Here is a 22833-nt window from a genome sequence, read left to right as displayed (position 1 = left end):
ATGCTCGTACCTTGAATTTGTAGCACCCTGTATATATCGTATACCAAATATATCGTAGACATAGAACTACTACGTATTTTTGAAATAAAATGGAAATAAATTCATTGTACACAATTTACCTTTATACAAAAGTACTTCGTTTGTCCGTTAGAGGGCATAAAATTTAAAAAAAAATACATTTTTTAAGATATTTTAATATCTTAAAGAATGTGTTTATGAAAACAAACATGCATTCAATAAAACGCTAATAAGAGGTACACATTTTTCAACTAGTTGCCTAATTTGTAACCAGGAAATGTTGAATGAACTGAAGTAACGAATAATAATTATTTTTAGTCATATTATGACTTCAAATCCGCTGAGAAAAAATATTTCCATAATATACAACTCAAAACAAAATATATAATACGTAATGTTTTCGAGATAAGCAATGTTAAGAAAAAGAAGAAAGAATTTAAAGTTCAATTGATTAATTAGAGATCTAGATCTGTTGGTAAATTAGGGTTAATATAAACAACACATTAATAATAATTTCGCTAATTATAATTTTATCATTTTATATGATAAAAATTTACATTTATTAATTGATAGTAATTTATAAAAGTATTCTGACTTCACTTAATCTTTATTTACCTACATACAGATCAGACAGTTCAAAATACCCAACAAACCTCACCATAAACAGAATATCCCCACCGAATAGAATGTGTACATAAAAATTTGATTGATTTGAGTAGGAAAAAGCATTAAGAAAGTGAGCTTTATGTCTACATTTCATATCTGAAGTCATATATTACTGCCCTAAAATGTACAGGGTGGCTCGAATTCGACGCTCATCATTGGGATTTCGGAAACCGTAAGAGATACAGGATCGGTTAAATGGAGGCAAAGTTGCGCAATTTGATGCTCAATAAAATGCCGTATTGCATTTCGAAAAAAAAACGGAATTTTCAATTTTGTTTTCTATTGTTTCCTGGCTTTATTTGTTAAGATAACTTAAAATGAAAAACACATTTTCGTGGTCACTTTTTCTGCTCTATAACTCTGTGTGATTAAATATTGACTCTGATGTTTCGGCTTCTGCGGTTCATTGTTTCTTATCAACCGGACAATCTTGATATTTCTCCCTCTCTATTCCGAATACCAACAAAATTTAAAAGCAAATAAATGAATGAAGGAGGTCCGCATTTTCGTTGGACGGTTAGATGCGATATGTAGTCTTTTATTTGTAGTACAGGAGTCAAGATCATAAATATATTACTAAAAAATAGAGCCAACTAAACGACTCTTGCTGAAGAAATGCAAGATTGGAATGAATTAACAAGGAAAGAAGGATACGTAACATTTATGTTCCATATTATGGAACATTCCCTTTTTTGCTGTTTTGAAATTTAATATTTCAGATATAAAAAAAAATCAGACATACCAAGAAGAAAAAAAAATATTTCTACCAAGAACAGAACAAACAAAAAATCAAACCATGTATAAAAAAAGATTGTAAATGAACTTAAGGATAAAAATAATTTGTCTTTGGTTTGACTGATGGGTATAATAAGGCAGAGACAAAGATTGAAATTGAAGAGAAAATACTAGGCATTGGAAATAAAGGAAACAAACGACGACTTAAGCAAAACAAAGAATAACAACAATATTGTGTTGAAAATGAAACTTAGCAATGCTGAAAAATGAGGAAAAGATGTTTCTATGCAAGATAGTTGAAAGAAGAAAAGTTGAAAAAAGTAAAAGTAAAGGCTGTTGAGGCAACAAAATCGATTAGTATGTATGCAGATAAAAATCGATTCATTTTTTAAATCCATACAATTCAAGTTTTAACTTGAATATAAGTAATATTTATATCAATTTCACATTTGTTGACATTTTTATGTATTAAGTATTTAATGTGTATAAGGTGCGTAGTTACTTAATATGGACATTGTAGTAAGTAGTAACTGAGTTATTTTATGGGTGCATATAGGTACAAGGTACAGGGTGGATCACAGGAAGTGTGGAAGCTTTTAACCCTCAAGTACTCGCGTGGCGCCTCACAGGACCTTTATGTATTCCTGGACGCAATATTTAAAAATAGAATAGACTTGAAAATTCAATATAATATTAATTTGTTTCAGGCTTATATATAAACCATGCACCCTCTGGTGGGCATCTACGGCCTGAGCTAATATGCTCCAGGTCAAAAAATAGACACGTTTTAGACACTAAAAACAAATATGTTTTAATTGTAAGAAAGATATATGTTCAGACCATTCCAAAAATGTGTGTAATGAACGTTTTCAAAATGACAAATTTTGTTCTCCTGCACTCCTGCAAATTTTGCGATTAGGCAATTAGAAATAAAGCTTCATATAAACCATATGTTTTTTAACTAACTACTTTTATTAATTTAGTAACTTTTTTTTAAATAAACGTATTACATATTCTCTCAATGCCTAAATATTTCTATTTAGTTTATTTTTATATACTACGCGCCTCGCGAGTACTTACGTCCGTAAAACATACGCGAGTACTTAAGGGTTAAAGGGAAATACCCTTTTCTATAGGAGATAGACCGAAACTAATATCCGTATCTGAAGCTCAATTTTATCAAAAACATGATGGTGAAAACCGCACATCGATATCTGTTACCGTTAGGGGGTGTTTTTCAAAAATGTTCATGTTTAACAGATCGCTATAACTTTTTTGCTATGGAAATGTTTCATTTTCAAAGCACCTTTTTACGTAGAATTTAATGATTTAAGTATAATTTTTTTAAAATTAATAAGTTAAGTGTTATCAACAAAAAAATTGATTTTTTATTTGAGACACCCTGTATATTTTTAATTAACTAAAAAGAACATAATATTACCTTTCCAAAAAGATAGCACACTTGATATTTTGTTATAGTACCCTTCGAAATACAAAATTTTAAAAAGTTCGCCACTTTTAACTAGTAGGCTTTGGATCCCTTATTGAAGATCTGCCCCTAATGGAACTCGAAAACAAATTTTTCTAGCAAGGCGAGGTACCGCCTCAGAACGCTGAAGTTATCAGCAAATTTTTGCAGTCAGTTTCGAGAATAATTGAATAGCTAACCAAGATCCCAGCCGTTGGCCGTCGAGGCCGCCGAACTTAGTGCCTATCGATTTTTATTTTTGCGGAAAAATAAAGGTTTTTATTTTTAAATAGCCTGTATAATCTAGAGGGTATCCTATGCGAGGGTATCTTTCACGCCTAGTAAGTTAATGAATTCCGCGAGAAATGTTCAAAAACGGTCCCGACCAAATCTCATGTCTTTGTTTGCTATTTATTTTTATTGTTATTATTGCTCATTATTTTTATTGTTATATTGTTTGTTGCACATAGCTTAAATTATAATAAAATTCTGCATCTCTCATTGCAAATATTATTTTTGTTTTAATTGCGGCTCACAGCTAGATTCTTTTTGCATTACTGCCGGCGCCGTTCAAAGCCTACTTATTCAAAGTGGGCGAATTTTTATAAACTCTATATCGCGAAGAGGAATTTTGCAAAATATCAAGTGTGCTATACTTTTGGAATGGCAATTTTAAATTATTTTCAATGAATTAAAAATATACAGGGTGTCCCATTTAAAAAATCAAATTTTCTGTTGATAATTCCTAAATATTAATTTAAAAAAAATATACTGAAACCATTAAACTCTAGGTAAAAATGTGTTTTGGAAATGTTTTCATAAAAATACAAAATTTTCCATAGCAAAAAAGTTACAGCGATTTGTCAAAAATGCACATTTTTAACAACGCCCCGTAACTCCGAAACGGTAACAGATATCGATGTACGGTTTTCACCATCATGTTTTTGATAAAAATTGAGCTCCAGACACCCATATTAGTTTTCGTCTAGTTCCTATAGAAAAGGGTTGGGTTTGATCTATCCTTTACATGTAGGCACAATAAAGCACAATAATTTCTAAGAACAAAAAGAAGTTTTAATGTGTATTATAAAGTGTTTTGGCTTAAACAAACATGTGTTTAAATTTTAAGTTTAGTTTGGAAACACTAAAAGTATGAAGAATAAACATCAGAAAAATATTCCTCCAGTAATCCTTTATTAATTTGGCCGTGACTATTCCGATATGTATCCGAACTATCGAAGTTCTACTGTATTTCCAAAAAATTGTTTTTTTTTCTGGAATTTTAAACTACACTATAAAAAGAAATTACAACCTTTTTATGGTCAACTGGCCAGGAAAACCAACCAAACTTAACCAAATTTGACCTTTTTTCTTTTGTTGCCTTGAGAAACAATATTAATATATCAAATGCAAAATCGTAAGCCAGTAATAATAATATTGATAAGAATGCATATTAAAATTTCTCTATGCAACAAATAACAGGGAAAAATAACAAACAAAATAAAAATATGCTACAAAATTTGATATAACCTTTTTTCGTTCAATCTCTACAGGATTCCCGGTTTCCGGTCTTGTCGGTCAAATTTTTGAACTTTTAACGCCGCGAAATTAATTTGACATTTGGTTCCGCAATTCCACGCTTGCGAGGAACCACCTTAAGGCTTGACATCGCCAAAATTATTATCGATTGTCATCCCTCAGCCATCTTTAACGCTGTGTTTTTGATATTATGGTATATGTCACTATGCGGGATAATTTGATAAATTATTTTCAATGGCAATAACAGAAATTACCATTAACCATCGCAGTTACGCTATTTGCCTGCATTATCAACCAAACAAAAGAGCATCGAACAACCTGCAAGACCAGCTTGTGGCAGAAGAGTATTCTAGAAAAGCTAGTACCGCCGGTAGAAGGGACCGACACCGAGCTGCCATTGGTCAGTGAAAGTCCAGTTCGGTTAAGTCTACTATGGTCTAACCCAGCTTAGCAATCCTGCAAATCTATATATTGAATTGCCGCATGGGTGATCGAAATATTTCGGTTTCTGCTTGCGGCCCGGTAAAAACGCGAACGCACTCTTTGCTTTTTTCCTCTATTGTATATCGCAGCCGCTGGTGAAGATTTATAGCGCGCGCCGGTACTTTGTTTACATAGCGAAAGTAGTAGCAAGTTCATTTGTTTAAACATCCGAACGGTCAACGGTGGTGCAATATTTGTTTGAATAAGTTTTTATTGCTTCTTCGATTTTTCTTTCAACCGTCCTGCGATTGGATTTGATTTTTATTGTAAGTTTTTTTTGTATTGTATTTTCGTTAAATTTTTGTTCAGTGTTTTGTGAAGGCAAGAAACTACAATATTATTGTTGGACTATAAGTAAAACAAAATATAGGAAGCAATGTTAATCAGTGCAATTTCCTAAAACATATAGATTTATCACCAATATCTATATTTTAAATTCAAACTTAATTAGTGTATTATTATTATTTTCATTCAAAGGGTGTTATTTTTTTGCTCTATTCTTTTAGTAATTTATGATTATAACATTTAAAAGTCTCAACAATAGTCAAAATACAGAGCTACCATTTTATCGCTACCAAGATCGCTGTCATTTTATAAGTGAATTTATATGGGAAATGTCATCTATCGTCATTTCCCAGCCAACTGGACGCCGTTTTTTTTTCGATCATACAGTATAATACATGTACTGTAATTTTTTTAAATTTTTTAAATCATTTATTAAAAGAATAAAACAAATATTAAATTAATTTAACTTAAAATATTTAAATTAAAAGAAATATATTAATTAAAAAAGAAGTCAAAGGATCAAAGAGTATCCTGACAGTCGCCCATATCCTTATATAATGTGAACATTTGTCCCAATTTAGAACTAGTCTTCATCTTAATTACTCCCTAGGAAACTGGATACCTACTACTCCAAGATTTAACGCCCCTAAAGAAAAATTAAATTAATAACTAATTAAGTCAAACCACGTCTTACATTTTCAAAAAAACACAATTTTCTCCTTAAATGTACATTTAAGATCGCTGTCATTTTATATGTGAATTTATATGGGAAATGTCATCGATCGTCATTTCCCAGCCAACTAGACGTCGTTTTTTTTCGATCATACGATATAATACATGTACTGTAATTTCTTTATTTTTTTAAAGCATTTATTAAAATAATAAAACAAATACTAAAATTAAATTAACTTAAAATATTTAAATTAAAATTAAAAGAAATATATTAATTAAAAAAAAAATAAAACGATATTTTTTTTAATATAATATATCATGTAACTGCATATATTTTACGTTATTGAAATAATTACATAGATAAATATAGTTTCAATAAGGGATAAAATCATGAATAAATAATATATTAATATTGTTAATAAAATAAAACATAAAAAAATCTTAAAATTATTAATAGCGCTAAATTTCTTATGTACTATCAACGGTACTATGTACATAAATATTATTTCAAATATTTTAGGTTTATTTAAATTACTACAGACAATAATCACATAATTATAATATTAATATATAAGTACACAATTAATTTTAATTTCTATATATTTTTATTAATTATTTATTTATATTTTAGGTAAATTATTTTCATTTTTAAACAATGTTTAAATTATTAAAATAATTATTTTGATAATAATTATTGAACACATGTTTTAATTAATTAAAATTAAACTAAATTTAATTACCAATCTCCAAACTATTTTAAAAGAATATATGACAAGGATATGACTAAAAAATTTTACACAAGAAGAGACTGGGAAATTTAAATACAAGAAAACATTGTGATTTTTTCTAAATTATTTATTACAATAATATTTTTAATTAGTTTTATTTAGCAAATTCATTAAATATTTAAATAATAATTATTGGTATCATGTGTTTTGATAAATAATCTTCATAATTATAATAGTTCTAAATTATTTCCTAAACTAGACAAATAAATATTTTTTTTCTTATTAAATAAAATTATTTTTATTATTAAATAATTTATCCATAATGTTTTAATAGTTGCAATAACAATTTAAAATAATATATTTAGTTTTATTTTTATCTACCTAATATATAAAATTTTCGTGTCACACTTTTAGTTACTATAATAATGAAAATTTTTATGTATATTTTTAGTACCTAGATCTAGGTTGTTATCTATTTTTTATGTTCGTAAGTGATATTCCTCAATTTTTTTTATCATTTTTTGGACAACATTTTTTATTTTTATTTTTTTATGAGGAGGCCTTAAAAATACATAAAACCCCAAATTTTCACCCTTCTACCATTAACCCCTATTTTTTAATAGCGATATTAGTAATTCAATAAATTTCAACCCCTTAAATAAAAATGACAAATGTTAAATATTTATACTTATTGCAAAACAACGTTTGCCACGTCAGCTAGTATAATATAAAATTGATCTCACACTACATTAACTAATTTTTAGGTAGAATCACAATATAATGCATACAATTATTAATTAATTATTTCATTAATTCAGTAATTTATTAAATTACTTTTAACTGAGAAAAAAAACGAAGAAAATTTGTCCCAAATATGTTAGGAACTAATTTATTTTTTACAAATTGTTAATTTTTTTATGCATACATAATATTAAATAAAAATATATTAAACAATCTAGAAAACGTCTTCATTAAATTGTTTTATAAAAATTTATATGGTAATAAATTTTTTCATCGCAATTAATTAAGTACTTATTTGTTTAAGTACTTTATTACTATGCATTTTTAAAAGCTTTTAAATTTGTTTATTAATAAAAGGTAAACAATTATGCAATAAAGCAAAAACTATTTAAACAATATTTACATATCAATGTTTTTATATATTTATCATTTTAAATGTGCACTATGATCGAATTCAGCGCAGCGCATGTATACTTAACTTAAGCATTTCTTATTTTAGGTTTAGGCCTGTTTTTCCTTTTAAATTCCAACTATTACAAACAGATACAGAGAACGTGTCACACTTTTACAATTTAATAAAATGGAAAATTCTTCTAATTGCTCAAGATATTTATTTTATAATACGAGTAGTAGGCTGTTGTTATTTCTGAAACCGTTTTTTGCAAATAGGTCAACTTAGTATAACTATTTCTATTTATTCAGGTGGAAACCTTTGGTGTTACAACAGAAAATTGGTCTAATTTACCAGAATATAAATTTTGTTGTGAACGTGCGTCAAAAGTGCAGTATATTGTCACAAATTAAGCAAATTTTGCGATTCAAAAGTCGACTTTTTTTTAAATAAAACATTAAATATCGGTTGAAATATAAAAAATAATATTTTTTAAACGCTTTTAAAGAAATATAAGGTACAAGTGCAAATATTTTTAAGGCTGTATATTGCGACCCTAGAAACGTGTCTATGATGTTCTTTTTGTGAAAAAAAAAATGAAAATTTGGAATATTTTTTTTAATTATTAGTTAAAATCAAAATATATTGATAAAGTGGCAATATCGGTAGTAGATTAAATTAAAAAGAAGAAAGCCAGAAATGATCCAGTGGTTATCAAAATTTAAACAAAAATATATTTTTTTAAGTTTCCAAGTTTGGATTTCTCTAATAAGCTCTGGAATATCAAAAGTATTTTCTTTAACAGTCACGCTACTGCAAATCTAGACAGATCAAAACAAACCATCTTAAATAGGATTATGATTGGTCACTCTCTTTCTCCATTATATGAGGGGAAAAAGAAGTCAAAGGATCAAAGAGTGTCCTGACCAGTAGCCCATATCGTTATAGAATGTGAACATTTGTCCCAATTTAGAACTAGTCTTCATCTTAATAGCTCCCTATGAAACTGGATACTACTCCAAGATTTAACGCTCCTAAGGAAAAATTAAATTAATAACTAATTAAGTCAAATCACGTCTTATATTTTCAAAAAAACACAATTTTCTCCTTAAATATACATTTAATATATAGGATGTGCTTAATAAAACCAAAAAAAATATGCATTACAAAGAAACTTCGTTCTATTATGATACAAACTACAGGGAAATACACAATACATTTAAAATAGTGGAGAAAAATACATATAGTTTTGATCCGCCCTGTATAAATCTTAAATTACCTAAAATTGAAGAAAATAATGTTTTACGTGTTTTCTTTAAATAATCTCCCATGATAATTAAGTAAATACCCTCAAATTATCTATTATATCCTAATCCAATATTGGATGTAATATTGATTTTATTATTATTTTATATATTACTTACCATTTTATAAGCAATATCATTTAAACTTTAAGTTACGTAACCGAGAGCGCGATTTTTCAATTCATTGTTGCCAACCATGGACATATTGGGCGCCGGGCTGACTAACGGGAATTTAAATTTACCGCTGGGGATTCAGGTGGTAGTTCTGCTGCAAAAAATATCAAGTGGTCACATTTATTTATTTCTTGACATTGTCATTCGTTTTGACACTTTAGTGTTGTACATAGTGTTGTATTACGCGTTTTTGGTTTAAATAAATTGTGTTGTTAAGCTTAAAAAATTTTACTAGCAGACCTTGCAGTCAAACATTGTTCTTTTTCGAACCTCTTTTACTGCGAAGTGTACAAGATAGCTTGATAGGCGCTGCAAAAAACTCATCGCAATCTCATTAGAATATTTTGAACGGGAATAATGCGGCAGTAATGACCCTTTATGTCCTTTAAGTGCTGTTAAAAAGGTGAGTTTTGCTGACGTAACTAATAACTGTTGGTAAATTTATAGTTAATTTATTTTTGTTTCCTAAAATATTTTGAATAAAAGATAGAATATAGATGTATATGTATGTAAAAGTGCGCAACACTGTGCCGGTCAACTATATTTTTAAATTATTTCTACCATAACGAATATACGTACAACTTAACAAGTATAGCTAGAGACGTGAGAAATATAAAATAACACGGAACCGGTGCTATCCCCAAGTCTCTTCCTATATTTGTACAACTGTACTTAAACTTAAAACATTCTTCCCAAAAAACAAGTTAAAGAAAAACTTAATGATTCTTAAGCTTAGTTTAACTACTGTTATAGATAATATAGATTATAAGACCCTGTATAAGGACGTCTTAACATTGCATCCGCCAATTCTAAAGGTAGTGGAAATTTCCATCGGCCATTTTTTTCTTCCTTCTCGTTTAGAGCCGGTTTTGAGCAAACCAAAACGCAAAGTTGGGAAGTCAGTCCCAGCTAAACGAGTTCTTATATGTAGTTTTATTTTGTAAATGCTGAAAATTTCCGTAAAGCAATTAGACTAAGTAATTCTGTTTATTACATTTTTATTACTATAATTTGTTTTTTGATTCCAATTAAAAAAGAAGTACCAAATTGAAGTAAGAGGAATAAGTTTTTCTCTATTTTTTAATGGCGCATACTGCTGTTATTTTGTGAAAATTATTTTTAAATGTTGTAAGTACTTCAAAATTCAAGAAAGAATAAATTTTTGAAAATGGATTTGGTGTCTGGAATCGTTCTATCCTTTTTTAATCTTTCTATTAGGACCTAGTATAAATTTCTGACAAGTTTTATGTCAGTTTTTAATAAATGACATCTACAAATTGACTTCGCCAAAATTATCCCCGATTGCCATTTCTCAGCCGTCTTTGATGGCGTTTTTTCGATCATACGGTATTTAGTTTTTAAAGAAAAATTTAAAATTTTGATTCAAATTTCAAAAGTTTACTATACCGGGAGCGTCTCAAAAGTGGCTCACCCCTATAACTTTTTTATTTTTTCAGATAAAAAAACGAGATTTGGTATGTTGTATATGACATACATAAATTAGGATTGATTGATGTATTCAATTGTTTTTGGTCACCGGTTTTACCAGAAATTACTACAATATTTGATTTTTGAATGACGCCCTTGGTATATTCTTACTTTATTCTATAGAAAATGACACTGAACAGAATTACATATCATATGTCAACTTTTGATGTTTTCACTTAAAAAAAATTGGATTTTAAATTTCAATCTAGAGTGCCATGGCTATCTTAAAAAACTAATTTTCAATCTAGGGCTTTGGAAAAATAGATTTGATCGTCTGATGTTTTTCGTGTCTTGTGTCTTGTCCTGGCCTGTTCAAAGATGTCCAAATCGTATTTTTAATCATATCTCAATTTTTGCACACGGAACAAGGGTGGCTCGTTAGCATATTTGAAAAATGCATTTTTTACGATTAATTTGGTACCACACACTTGGTATTTCGAGTTAAATTGTCCTTATAAACTGCATGTTACTATGCGAAAATGTCAAAAGTTAACATATAATATGTCATTCTATTCAGAGTGACATTTTCTATCGAATAAAGTAAAAAAAATGCCAAGGGTGTCATTTATAAATCAAAAATTGCAGTCATTTCCGGTGAAACATGAAGTGACCAAAAACGTTAGTGACCAGACGTAACCAGGGTTGCCACTCGTCCCGATTTTGTTGGGACAGTCCCGATTTTGATTAATATTGTTTAATAGCCACGTTTTTATTAAACAATAAAATTGTAAAATTTATTATTAAAAATACATGTTTATTAATTTCTTGAATTTAAAAACAGTTCTTTTCGACGAATTAATTAAAATCTTAGAAATTTTAGAATTAAAAGAAGTAGATAATGATACTCGATGAAACACTAACTCACCGCAATACACCATAACACTTTGCTTTTAACACAGGGCGTTGGTTTCGCTAACCATAAATTTGAAGCTAACCATCAGTTTTCATCATCTGCTGATGATGCTGGTTAACGAAACGCGCGTCCAGTGTTAAAAGAAAAGTGTTTAATGAAAATTAGCGCACTTGTAGGGGTTAAGGCCTTTTTATGCTTGTGTATACTAAGTATACATGTTATATCTTAAAGTATTTTGGTATATTTTGTTGAATTATAGTGTTATATTTTGCCAAAAAATGTTCATTTACAAATAAATAAAGTAATAAAGCCAATTATACAGATTATACAGCTATAATTTTTGATTTTTTTAGGTTTTGTTCTAGTTGTTTTAGATTTAATTAATTATTTACTAATTCTGTTTTCAACTTTTCATATTTTATTTTTACGTAATTATTTATAAATTTCGAATAGCTTTTTTGAGTTAACACAAAAAGGCTTACGATATTGTTTTAAAATCCGATGCGTGCACATAAAATTTTACATTTAAGAAAAAGGTTGCACCCGTGCGTAGTGCTGTCCCGCTTTTTTAAATACAAAAGGTGGCAACCCTGGACGTAACTTGTGTTTAAAAGTAAAGTGTTTTGGTGTATTGTGAAGAATTAGTGTTTTATTTTGCTCTAATATCAAATGATCCAGATTAATTTTTAGTTCTCGTGAGATTATAAAAATAAAATCACACGGGGTAAATGTTTCTCACTGTCTGAAACAAAACAAAATCCAGTATGGTAATGAAATTAAATAAAAGAATATTACAAATACCAATAAAACGTTCAAGACTTCAATACTCGTAAATATCACGTAAGATGATAAAAAATGTAGAAGTCTGCGTAAAGGCAGAATAAAGTATTAACCGCCCCAGGTTCATAAATTGTACAATATATGCCTTGTAAATTAACCGACAGACATATTTATGTATTTTAATAGCTGCCTTACAACCATTATGTTTTTATTATATTATTGATAATATCAGGTCTTACCAATTTATAATTTCAGAGTAGACCTATTAGAAGTGCAATGGGGGTAACAATGAAAATGAAATAATATTAAGAAAAAATACTGCTGTATACCGGGTGCGTCTCAAAAATGCTTCTCCCCTATAACTTTTTTATTTTTTCAGGTAAAAAAAACGAGATTTGGTATGTTAGTATATGACATAAATTAGGATTGATTGACGTATTCAATTGTTTTCGGTCACTTCCTGTTTCACCGGAAATGACTACAACTTTTGATTTTTAAAAGACACCCTCTGCATTTTTTTTACTTTATTCGATAGAAAATGACATACTGAATAGAATGACATATCATATGTCAACTTTTGACATTCTCGCTTAAAACAAAATTGAATTTTAAAATTCAATCTAGAGTGCCATAGCCATGTTAAAAACACTACCTCTTGATCAAGGAGCCTTGGAAAAATAGATTTGATGGTCTAATGTTTTTATTGTCTTGTCCTGACCAGTTAGAAAATGCTCAAATCGTATTTTTAATCATATCTCAATTTTTTCAAATGGAATCAGGGTGGCTCATTAGCATATTTGGAAAAAGCATTTTTTACGAATAATTAGGTACCACACACTTGGTATTTCGAGTCAAATTTTGTTACGAACCGCAAGTTATACTTTCAAATAAACCATATGCGAAAATGTCAAAAGTTGACATATGATATGTCATTCTATTTAGAGTGTTATTTTTTATCGATAAAGTAAAAAAATATCGAGGGTGCCTTTAAAAATCAAAAGTTGTACTCATTTCCGGTAAAACAGGAAGTGACCGAAAACAATTGAATACGTCAATCAATCTAAATTTATGTCATATATTAACATACCAAATCTCGTTTTTTTAACTGTAAAAATAAAGAAGTTATAGGGGTGAGCCACTTTTGAGACGCACCCGGTAGAGAAACAATTATTTTTTGTAGACGTACTAACTGGGTTTACGACAGACACAATCATACTATCTTTCTTTAACATAACTTACGTACGTAATTAAAAATCATTCTTTTGTATTATGGAAAAAGTGTAAGTACCAGCAATGTGAATGTTTATAAGGGTATTATGATTAAGGTCATTTGCAAAATTGAAAGCAATATGTGTTATGTTTATTAGTCATGAATTTAAAAATTCAATAAACTATAACAATCAGTGCAAAAAAGCAAAATTTAACCGTAAAATTTGTACTGAAATGACTAAATAATGTCACTAAAATGATACATTGACAGTGATTCTTTAGCCTTATACATATATTTTTTTTTAGTTGTTTCTTGGGTCTGGTGGCTATGGTTAGATTAAAAACAATAGTTTTTCGACGTTTCGCATTTATTGTGTCATGCTTCTTCAGGATTTTTTTTGTCTTTCCTATGTCTTGGAGTGTTTAATACCGTTTCTTTACTGAAAAACTATTGTTTTAATATAACCATAGCCACCAGACCCAAGAAACAACTAAAAAAAATAATAAAATGATACATACATATCTGTTCATATCAAATAAACTTTTAGTCACGTGATTAAGCTTGACCGGCAGAGCGTTGCCCACTTTTACATATTTTTTTTTAAACAAAATGTTTTAGGAAACAAAAATGAATTAATTATAAATATACAGCTTTGTTCACCACATACGACGCGGAGTATTGTAGCTAAACTATTTAATTTTTGCAAATTGTAAGTTTTGCGTTCGTTGAAGAACTATTAGAGCTACAATTTAAAAATATTTTTACAAGATACAGAGTGTACCAAATAAATAAAAAATATCAAAGTTGTATTTTTTTAAATGGAACACCCTATATATTATTGCATTTTTAGTTTCTACGATTAAAATAAAGGTAAGTTTGATTAAGGTTTACCGCATTTTAATCTTACCGTTTTTGAAATATTTAGGTTTTTGTCAAAATACAGTAATAATTATAAGCTTTATTTCTCTAGGCGTATTTAAGTTTTTAAAAACAAATATTGTATTGAAGTATTTCTATTCACTAAATTTTGTGTTGCAATAATAAAAATTATACTATCTTATACAGAGTGTCTAAAAATTTATTTTAAATAATAACTAGTTTTAAACGGCAATAACTTCTTTAATTTAAATGGAACACCCTGTATATTTTATGAGAATCAGATGCACAATTTAATTGTCTATCAAATTATACTATATCATTTTTCACCTATGTCTTCAGGTTTTCGTAGAAAATGCATTTTCTTATAATTTAGACTTCAATTATCAATATACCCATGGAATATTGACATTTTAGATTATTTTTAAAGATGTAAGAAATTTTTAAAGGGTACAGATACCAATATTGTCGATATAGTTCGTTTATGTCATTAAAAAATAAAAAAAATGTTTAAATATTTGTAGAAAGGAGCAATTAATGTGATTCGAGTATTCAAACTACATTAATGGACTGCTTGCATTGATTAATAATAATTGCTCCAAATACTAAAAACTGAATTTTGTATGTATATTAGACAGTGTGGTAAAAAGTAACACATTAAAAATTTTATTTCATTTTTTGACAAATGCTTATTTATAACAACAGAGATGTTTCATTTTCATAACTTATTATTATATTGATTTCTGATTCCAAATCCCCATTTATTTAGAATAATTTTTTAACTAACACAATTAAATATGTAATTAATTAATATTTGGGGGAAATACTGGTGGTATATTTAATTAATGGTATAGTCTTTTATAAAGATTTAAATAGTTTTATTTTTGTATACAAATAGGCTGGTAATATTATCATTTCATCTGTTGTTTTAAAAACAATCTAAAATGTCAATATTCCATGGGTGTATTGATAAATGAGGTCTAAATTATTAGAAAACGCATTTTCTACGAAAACTTGAAGAGATAAGGAAAAAATGGTATAATACAATTTGATGGACAATTAAATTGTGCATCTGATTCTCCTAAAATATACAGGGTATTATATTTAAATTAAACAAGTTATTGCCGTTTAAAGCTAGAAATTATTTAAAATAAATTTTTAGACACTCTGTATGAAGTAGTATTACTTTTATTATTGCAACACAATAACTAATCAATACTTAAACTTCAGTCAATATTTAGTATTAAAAACTTTGATACCCTTGGAGAAATGAAGCCTTGAAATTTTTACTACAATTTAACAAAATTGAAAATATTTCAAAAACGGTAAGGTTTAAAGGTGATAAACCTATAGCTACAATACTCCGTGTCGTATGTGGTGAACAACCCTGTATACACAAAAAATAAATTGTTAAAACACTCACACATTGTCAATTATGACTTCTATTTGTAGGGGGCGCCACCTACATGTGTTTTAACTGTTTTGAAGAGTTTCGTCCGTACCTGTATAAAACTACTGAGTAAAAAACATACATTTCCGAGACTTTTAAGTAAAAAATGTCTCTTGGTAAAAATCGCTACGAGCAACCGTTCTCAAGATACTTAGAATGGAAATAGTCAATACATGTCATTATTGACAAAAAATAAACACGTTGAGTAGGGATAGTTATTTAACTGAAGTAATAAATTTGGAAAATTTTTATTTTTTTAAATTAATCATAAATTTTTCTGCGAAAAAATGGTAATAAAACAGTTTCTGTTGAAATTTTGGTACAAAACCCCATTTCAAATTTATTATTTCAGTCTAATAACTATTTAGTCAACACGTTTAATTTATGTCATGATGACACTTATTGATAATTTCGATTCCAAATATCTCGAGAACCATTACTCGTAGCGATTTTTACCAAGAAGCCTTTTTTACGTAGAAAACGTCGTAAATGTATATTTATTTACTCAGTAGTTTTATACAGGTACGGACGAAAAGTTATTACTCTTCAAACCAGTTAAAAAATATGTAAGTGGCGCCCACTACAAGTAGGAGTCATATTGACATCAAAATCAATTTTTTCATGTCAAAAAACTCCCAGACACCAATTTTCCTCCATATATTGACGTTACTTCAGAAATTATTTGGAAAAAATCGAAAAAAAAGGTTTACACCCTGTATCACCGAAACTATGCATTTTAGGACATATATTTATAGGAACTTTTTTTATTTATTTTTATCTGCAGAATATGTTGCCGAAGTTTCCGGAGTACAGTTCGGACCGCCCTGTATATCTATTAGTCATCTACTTGCATTATTAAAAATTATTCACAAGGAAATTGTATTGATTAACAATGAATTCTACACATCTTTGCGTAACCATTATTTAATATTAACTGCGAAAGAAATTGATGATTATCTATCTTATGAAAGAATGATTATTTAACTCACATTGATTGAAAGAATTTGTCTACACTTTGTATATGATTGATACATAAATGAAATACGTCATTATCGGTCAAATATCCAAAAAAAATAAACTTCATTATATAAAAAAATTCAAAAGTTTTAATAAAATTATTTTAGTAATGTAATTTATTTTATTGCTTTTAGAGCGTTTTGAATGCGTTTGTATGTTATTCTTGCTCTTCACAAAGTACACAGTTCGGATTAAATGCAAAAAACTATATTATACAAATTTTTACAGAACATTACCGACAAGAAAAATTCCACTTCAGTATATTTTTTAAAATTTTAATCTCCATTTTTTAAACAAAATGAAAGATTTTAATTCGATTTGGAGAGGCATTGTTGGACGGACGTACGATGCAGTTAATACTGGAGAACAGAAAAATTTCAAAAATAGACAAGAAATTAGTAGAAAAACACGAAGAATCAATAATAGAAGACGTAAGTATTTTCAACAGATTTATTTAAAAAGGTGTTAGGTTTATATAATATAATAATACAGGGTGCTACAAATTCGAGGTTCGAGCATTGGTATCTCGGTAACCGTAATAGATACAAACATGGTTAAATTGGGGCAAAGTTGCGCTTTGTGATGTTCACCAAGATGCCATCGAAAAAGTTTTAAAAATTTCAAGGATTGCTGAGTTTTTTGGAAAAACGGATTTTTTTGAAAATCAATTTTATTTTTTCCTGTCGTTACTTTAAAGAAAGTCAAAAAACTAATTGCACATTCTCATAGCCACTTTATTAGGGCTATCTGATAGTATTTTTTTTCAAATTAGCTGATAATTTGTGAGATACAGAGGCCAACTTAATTTTTTTAAATACGGACCTGCATTTTTTATTTTCGGTTTTGAAGGAACTCGGTCTCCTGAGTACAATGATATGCCACACTTTATACTTTTTTTGTTTTTGGTACCTTAACAACAAAAAACTATATAATTATTATTTAAAATAATTTCAAGTCTGACTTTTTTTTTAATTATTTAATCTGATTATATTCATCGTAATAGCATATTGATCAGCGCATCGCAACACTGAATAAGGAAAATCGAGCAAAATTTACAGATTTTCTGTAAATTATACAGATTTTCTGTAAATTTACACTTTTTCTGTAAAATTAAAATTTTACACTTTTTCTGTAAATTTACACATTTTCTGTACATTTACAGATTTTCTGTAAATTTACAGAAAAAGTGTAAATTTTGCTACAAATATTTTTCAATGTTGCGATGGCAGCTCTACGCTTTCGTAGATTATATTCATCGTAATATACATATTGATCAGCGCTAATTAACATTGAATAAGGAAAATCGAGCAAATTGGGAGATTCAAATAAATTATATCCAGGTCAGCAATTTAAAGATATTATTTTTATTTGTTTTATTGTGAATTTGAAATCTCAGTGTGTGATCTAATAATACGCGTAATATTCATCGTAGTTATTATAAATAAATAAACTTCTACAAACTAGTTTCTAATGTTCTACGAAAGGGTTACAACCTTCCCTATTGCACAAATTTATTTTTCGTTCAATTTTATTTATAGCTCTTTGAACTTTCTTCTTATACTTCCGAAAGCATTTTGTACTCTTTATTCTAAATGTTGAGATGTATTGATTTCACTTTTACAAATGACGTGAAGTAATGTATTCATTTGTATATTATTTTTTATTATTTTATTGCATTTGATTTTCAATATTCAATGTTTTACCCCACGTCATTTTTAAGTTTGAAAGCTTATCGATATTGTAACGACGAATAGATTAAATATTTAAAAAAAACAGAGCCGGACTTAAAATTAGTTTAAATAAATTGTGTTCAAATTTCTGAAACCAAAAAAAATATTAAGTGTGGCATATCATTGTACTCAGGAGACCGAGTTCTTTCAAAATATCAAATAAAAAATGCAGGTTCGTATTTAAAAAAATTAAGTTGGCCTCTGTATCTCACAAACTATCAGCTAATTTGAAAATCTAAAAATACTATCAGATAGCCCTCATAAAGTGACTATGAGAATGTGCAATTAGTTTTTTGACTTTCGAAAAAGTAACGACAGAAAAAAATAAAATTGATTTTCAAAAAAAACAGTTTTTTCCAAAAAACTCAGCAATCCTTAAAATTTTTAAACCTTTTTTGATGGCATCTTGATGGACATCACAAAGCGCAACTGTGCCCCAAATTAACCATGTTCGTATCTATTACGGTTACCGAGATACCAATGCTCGTACCTCGAATTTATAGCACCCTGTATATAAAAATACATGCTCTAGTAATACCTACAGCAATATAAAATAAAACAATAGAAAAGCTTGAATGAGGGAGAGTACAACACGATGATTAAATTTAAACAGTTTAAAGGATAAAATTCTACAATGATAATTGCAACTGATGTAGGTATATACATATAATATTTTTATTAAATAGACTTTGAAACTTTTTATATGTCGCACATTAATAAAATTGGTAATTAATATATGTAATTAATTGTTGCTGAAATATTTTCTGCTATTTTAATAGATATATTAAAAAAATGTTGCACAGTAGCTTTTTGAGTCCGATGTATATGATATAAATAATTATTTAATTAATTAACTATGGACATATATGCACACACATATATTACATTGCAAAAAAATAACAAAACATTAATTATGATCAAGTATATTTAATATGCGGTTCCACGTTTTTGAGATAACATTCGTGGGTCAAAAATCATGTCAATTATAAAACAATTCCGTTTAATTATAATTACTAAAAATATTTTAATGATATACCGGGTACGTCCCAAAAGTGGCTCACTATTATAACTTTTTTAATTTTTTCAGATAGAAAAACGAGATTTTGTACGTTATTATATGACATAAATTGGGATTGATTGACGTATTCAATTGTTTTTGGTCACTTCCTGTTTCACCGGAAATGACTACAACTTTTGATTTTTAAATGGCACCCTCGGTATTTTTTTACTTACTTCGATAGAAAATGATACTCTGAATAAAATGACATATGATATGATAACTTTTTGATATTTTCTCGTTTCACAATATTTTGAAGTAATCACTTGTCATCTTGTCAATCAAATTTTAAATATATCCTGCTATGCGTTCCAGTTGTACCAACTTATTTCTTTGTAAAATAAAATAAACTACTTTGAAATTAAAATGACAGACACATCTATCACTGTCAAGGATCTTCTCGTTGGACAGACTATAGAAATGCCATTTGGGCATCTTTTAACTGATCAGGACAAGACACTGAACACATTAGACGATCAAATCTATTTTTCCAAGACTCCTTGATTAAAAATTAGCGTTTTCAACACAGCCATGGCACTCTAGATTAAAATTTAAAATACAATCCTTGTAAAGCGAAAATGTCAAAAGTTGACAAATTAATGATATGTCATTTTATTCAGAGTGACATTTTCTATCAAATAAGGTAAAATACCGACGGTGCCAAAAATCACAAGTAGTAGTCATTTCAGGTTCAGGTGAAACTGAAAATGGTCAAAAACAATTATTGAATGCGTCAATCAATCCTAATTTATGTCATATACTAACATACCAAATCTCGTTTTTTTTATCTGAAAAAATAAAAAAGTTATAAGGGTGAGCCACACTTTTGAGACGCACCCAGTATATATATTTTTTTAGATTTGTTTCATTCCCAAAATATACCTAATATCAGTTAATATAAATGGTATGTCAAGTTGAAATATAATTTCAACTTGACATACCATTAATATCAGACAATAAAATTTTGTTTATTATAATAATAATTAATAATTATTTTATATCAATGATATGATACATTTTAAAAAAATGTTAATTGGTACCGTAAATCTAAATAATTTTTTAGTTTTTTCGTTTTTTTTTTATTATGTATGATGAAGTAGATTGAATTAGGTCGAATAATAAGTTCCAATGGATTTAAACAGGTATTTAAATTATTTAATTTATACAATTTATTTGTTGTATATATTTAAAAACCTTTATTTTTCAAAAAAATTAATTACAGCATCTCATAATAAAAAACAGAAATACATAAATAATATAGAAGAACGAATTAACATAAATAATTAAAATAAAATCAACATTTATTTGATTATATATTAAGTTTAAGAACTAATGTTTAAATAAACTTGTAAGGTATTTATTAAAATTATTAATCTGCGAAGTAAGATTTTTAATAACCTAAATTTGGTCACCTACTATCGACAAATTCAATAATTTACATCATGTATGGGCCAATAGTAAAACTGGCGAAAGTAAACAAATGAAAATGTAATTCAATTACACCAAACTTACATGGAACGGTATAAATTTACTCCTTTTTTAGGTACATACCGCGAATATTCTATACCAATGTTCTGTACAGATAAAAACTATGCAACCTACTAATTTTAACTGATATTTCTCAATATAAAGGCGGCATAGCGGGCATTTATACCTAATAAAAGTGTTAAAAGTAATATTTTATTTTACGAAAAAATTTCTCCGCTGTTAAATAAAACTTTAACGTCCTGTTTTATATATTCTGATCAGTTTTAAAAGTAAATAAATTTTTAACAAAAGTGTTAAAAGTGTGTTGCTCATATCTATACTAATTTGTCACCATTTTATGACAACCAGTGTAAAAAATGATATTTCAGACTCAAAACATGCACTAATAATGATACTTTTACTAATGTTTATAGATTTTTTTATATGTCATGTTATTCCAGGTAGTGCATCGTTGTTGGAAACATTGGAAATCCCATGCAAATTTTGAACTGTTCAAATATTGGCTCCCTTATTGATTTTACAGCGAAGTCGAAGTCGTAAATAGATTTTTCAAAAGTCTGCGCATGCTGAATTAAAAAAATTACACATTAATTTTTTAATTAAATACACATGCCAAATTTGAGCCGATTTTAATGAATTTAAGAAAAACAGTATGTATCAGTTTTTAAATTAAAACTGAACAGGTAACAATGCCAAACCAGACAAATGTCAACATACATACCTTAAGTTGTTACCCTATTATTTTATCATTGTCAAATATTTAATTTGTTGTGTTGTCTATACTACTACGTTATAGTACCTACGGTTAATGTCCCTAAAATGGATGTTCTAATTTAATACTTGTTCGAATTAGGCAAAAGCTCTAATGTATAAAAAAATACAATTTGACATTCACAAAATTATTGGTTGGCAACTTAGGGTGTATTCCGTTGCTTACCTTGGTTATGGTTTTATGTTCCGTTTCTATCGGTTTCCTGAGGTTTCCTGAAAGTTTTCTTATTAGGGAACACGGTTCCTGAAAAATTTGGTTATAACTGTCACCAAACTAACCAGCGCGAGAAGGCTGGTTTTTCTGGTTTTGTTTATCAATCAATGTCATTTATGAGACAGAAATCAAGCAAATATTGGAAGTTCGAGTGAAATTCTCATTTAATTTCTAAAATTTGTAATAATATTTTGTATTTACATCCTAAAGCAATGGAGCTAGGCAGTAAAGGTAAATAAATTTCATTAACTAAACAGAATGACTTTTTAGGACCATTTAAACTTATCATGCAGCCATTGTTTCTTAAAGCCAGGAACATTTAAAGAAAACATGAAAAACAAGACAAGTAATCGTGAATGTTTTGTAAGCTATAAAAATATAAATATTGATTAGATTTGTTTATTTATTATTGATCTGTATTTAATATTGGACCTGTAAATCTTCACCTCAGCTGTCTAACGAGTTTATTAATAATGTACTTTTCAATATTAACCTCCATTGAAAAGAAGAAGCAAACGTAAAAGCAGAGAACAGGTACATTAAAAATGCATAAAAGATAAATTTTATAATAGTGGTATTGAAATTTAGAAAACGTCAACATTTGACGTTTCCAGTATTTTACCAAAACCGTTGCGTATCAAACCGATGTTTTTCAGTAACCGCTCTCTTTACCGTAGTTTACCGGTCTGGTTTGC

The 22833-nt window shown here is 28.1% G+C and overlaps 1 protein-coding gene across 2 annotated transcripts in view; it reads left to right on the top strand.

The window, feature by feature from the left end:
- The window catches only part of LOC115875981 (scavenger receptor class B member 1-like), a 116054-nt gene that overhangs the window by 54339 nt on the left and 38882 nt on the right, over positions 1-22833 (top strand). Inside the window, exons 1-2 of one of the 2 annotated variants that reach the window (XM_030891621.1) lie at positions 4846-5175; positions 17107-17309. The exons of the other annotated variant lie outside the window; for it this stretch is intronic. Coding sequence (XP_030747481.1) covers positions 17177-17309 — 133 coding nt within the window. The 5' untranslated portion in view covers positions 4846-5175; positions 17107-17176. Of the gene's footprint in view, positions 1-4845; positions 5176-17106; positions 17310-22833 lie in introns of those variants that run through there. 2 annotated transcript variants of the gene reach the window in all.

This window comes from Sitophilus oryzae, unplaced genomic scaffold, assembly GCF_002938485.1.
Source record: "Sitophilus oryzae breed Bouriz unplaced genomic scaffold, Soryzae_2.0 scaffold_1396_pilon_pilon, whole genome shotgun sequence".
Taxonomy (NCBI): domain Eukaryota; kingdom Metazoa; phylum Arthropoda; class Insecta; order Coleoptera; family Curculionidae; genus Sitophilus; species Sitophilus oryzae.
This window is presented reverse-complemented; position numbering and strand designations above follow the sequence as displayed.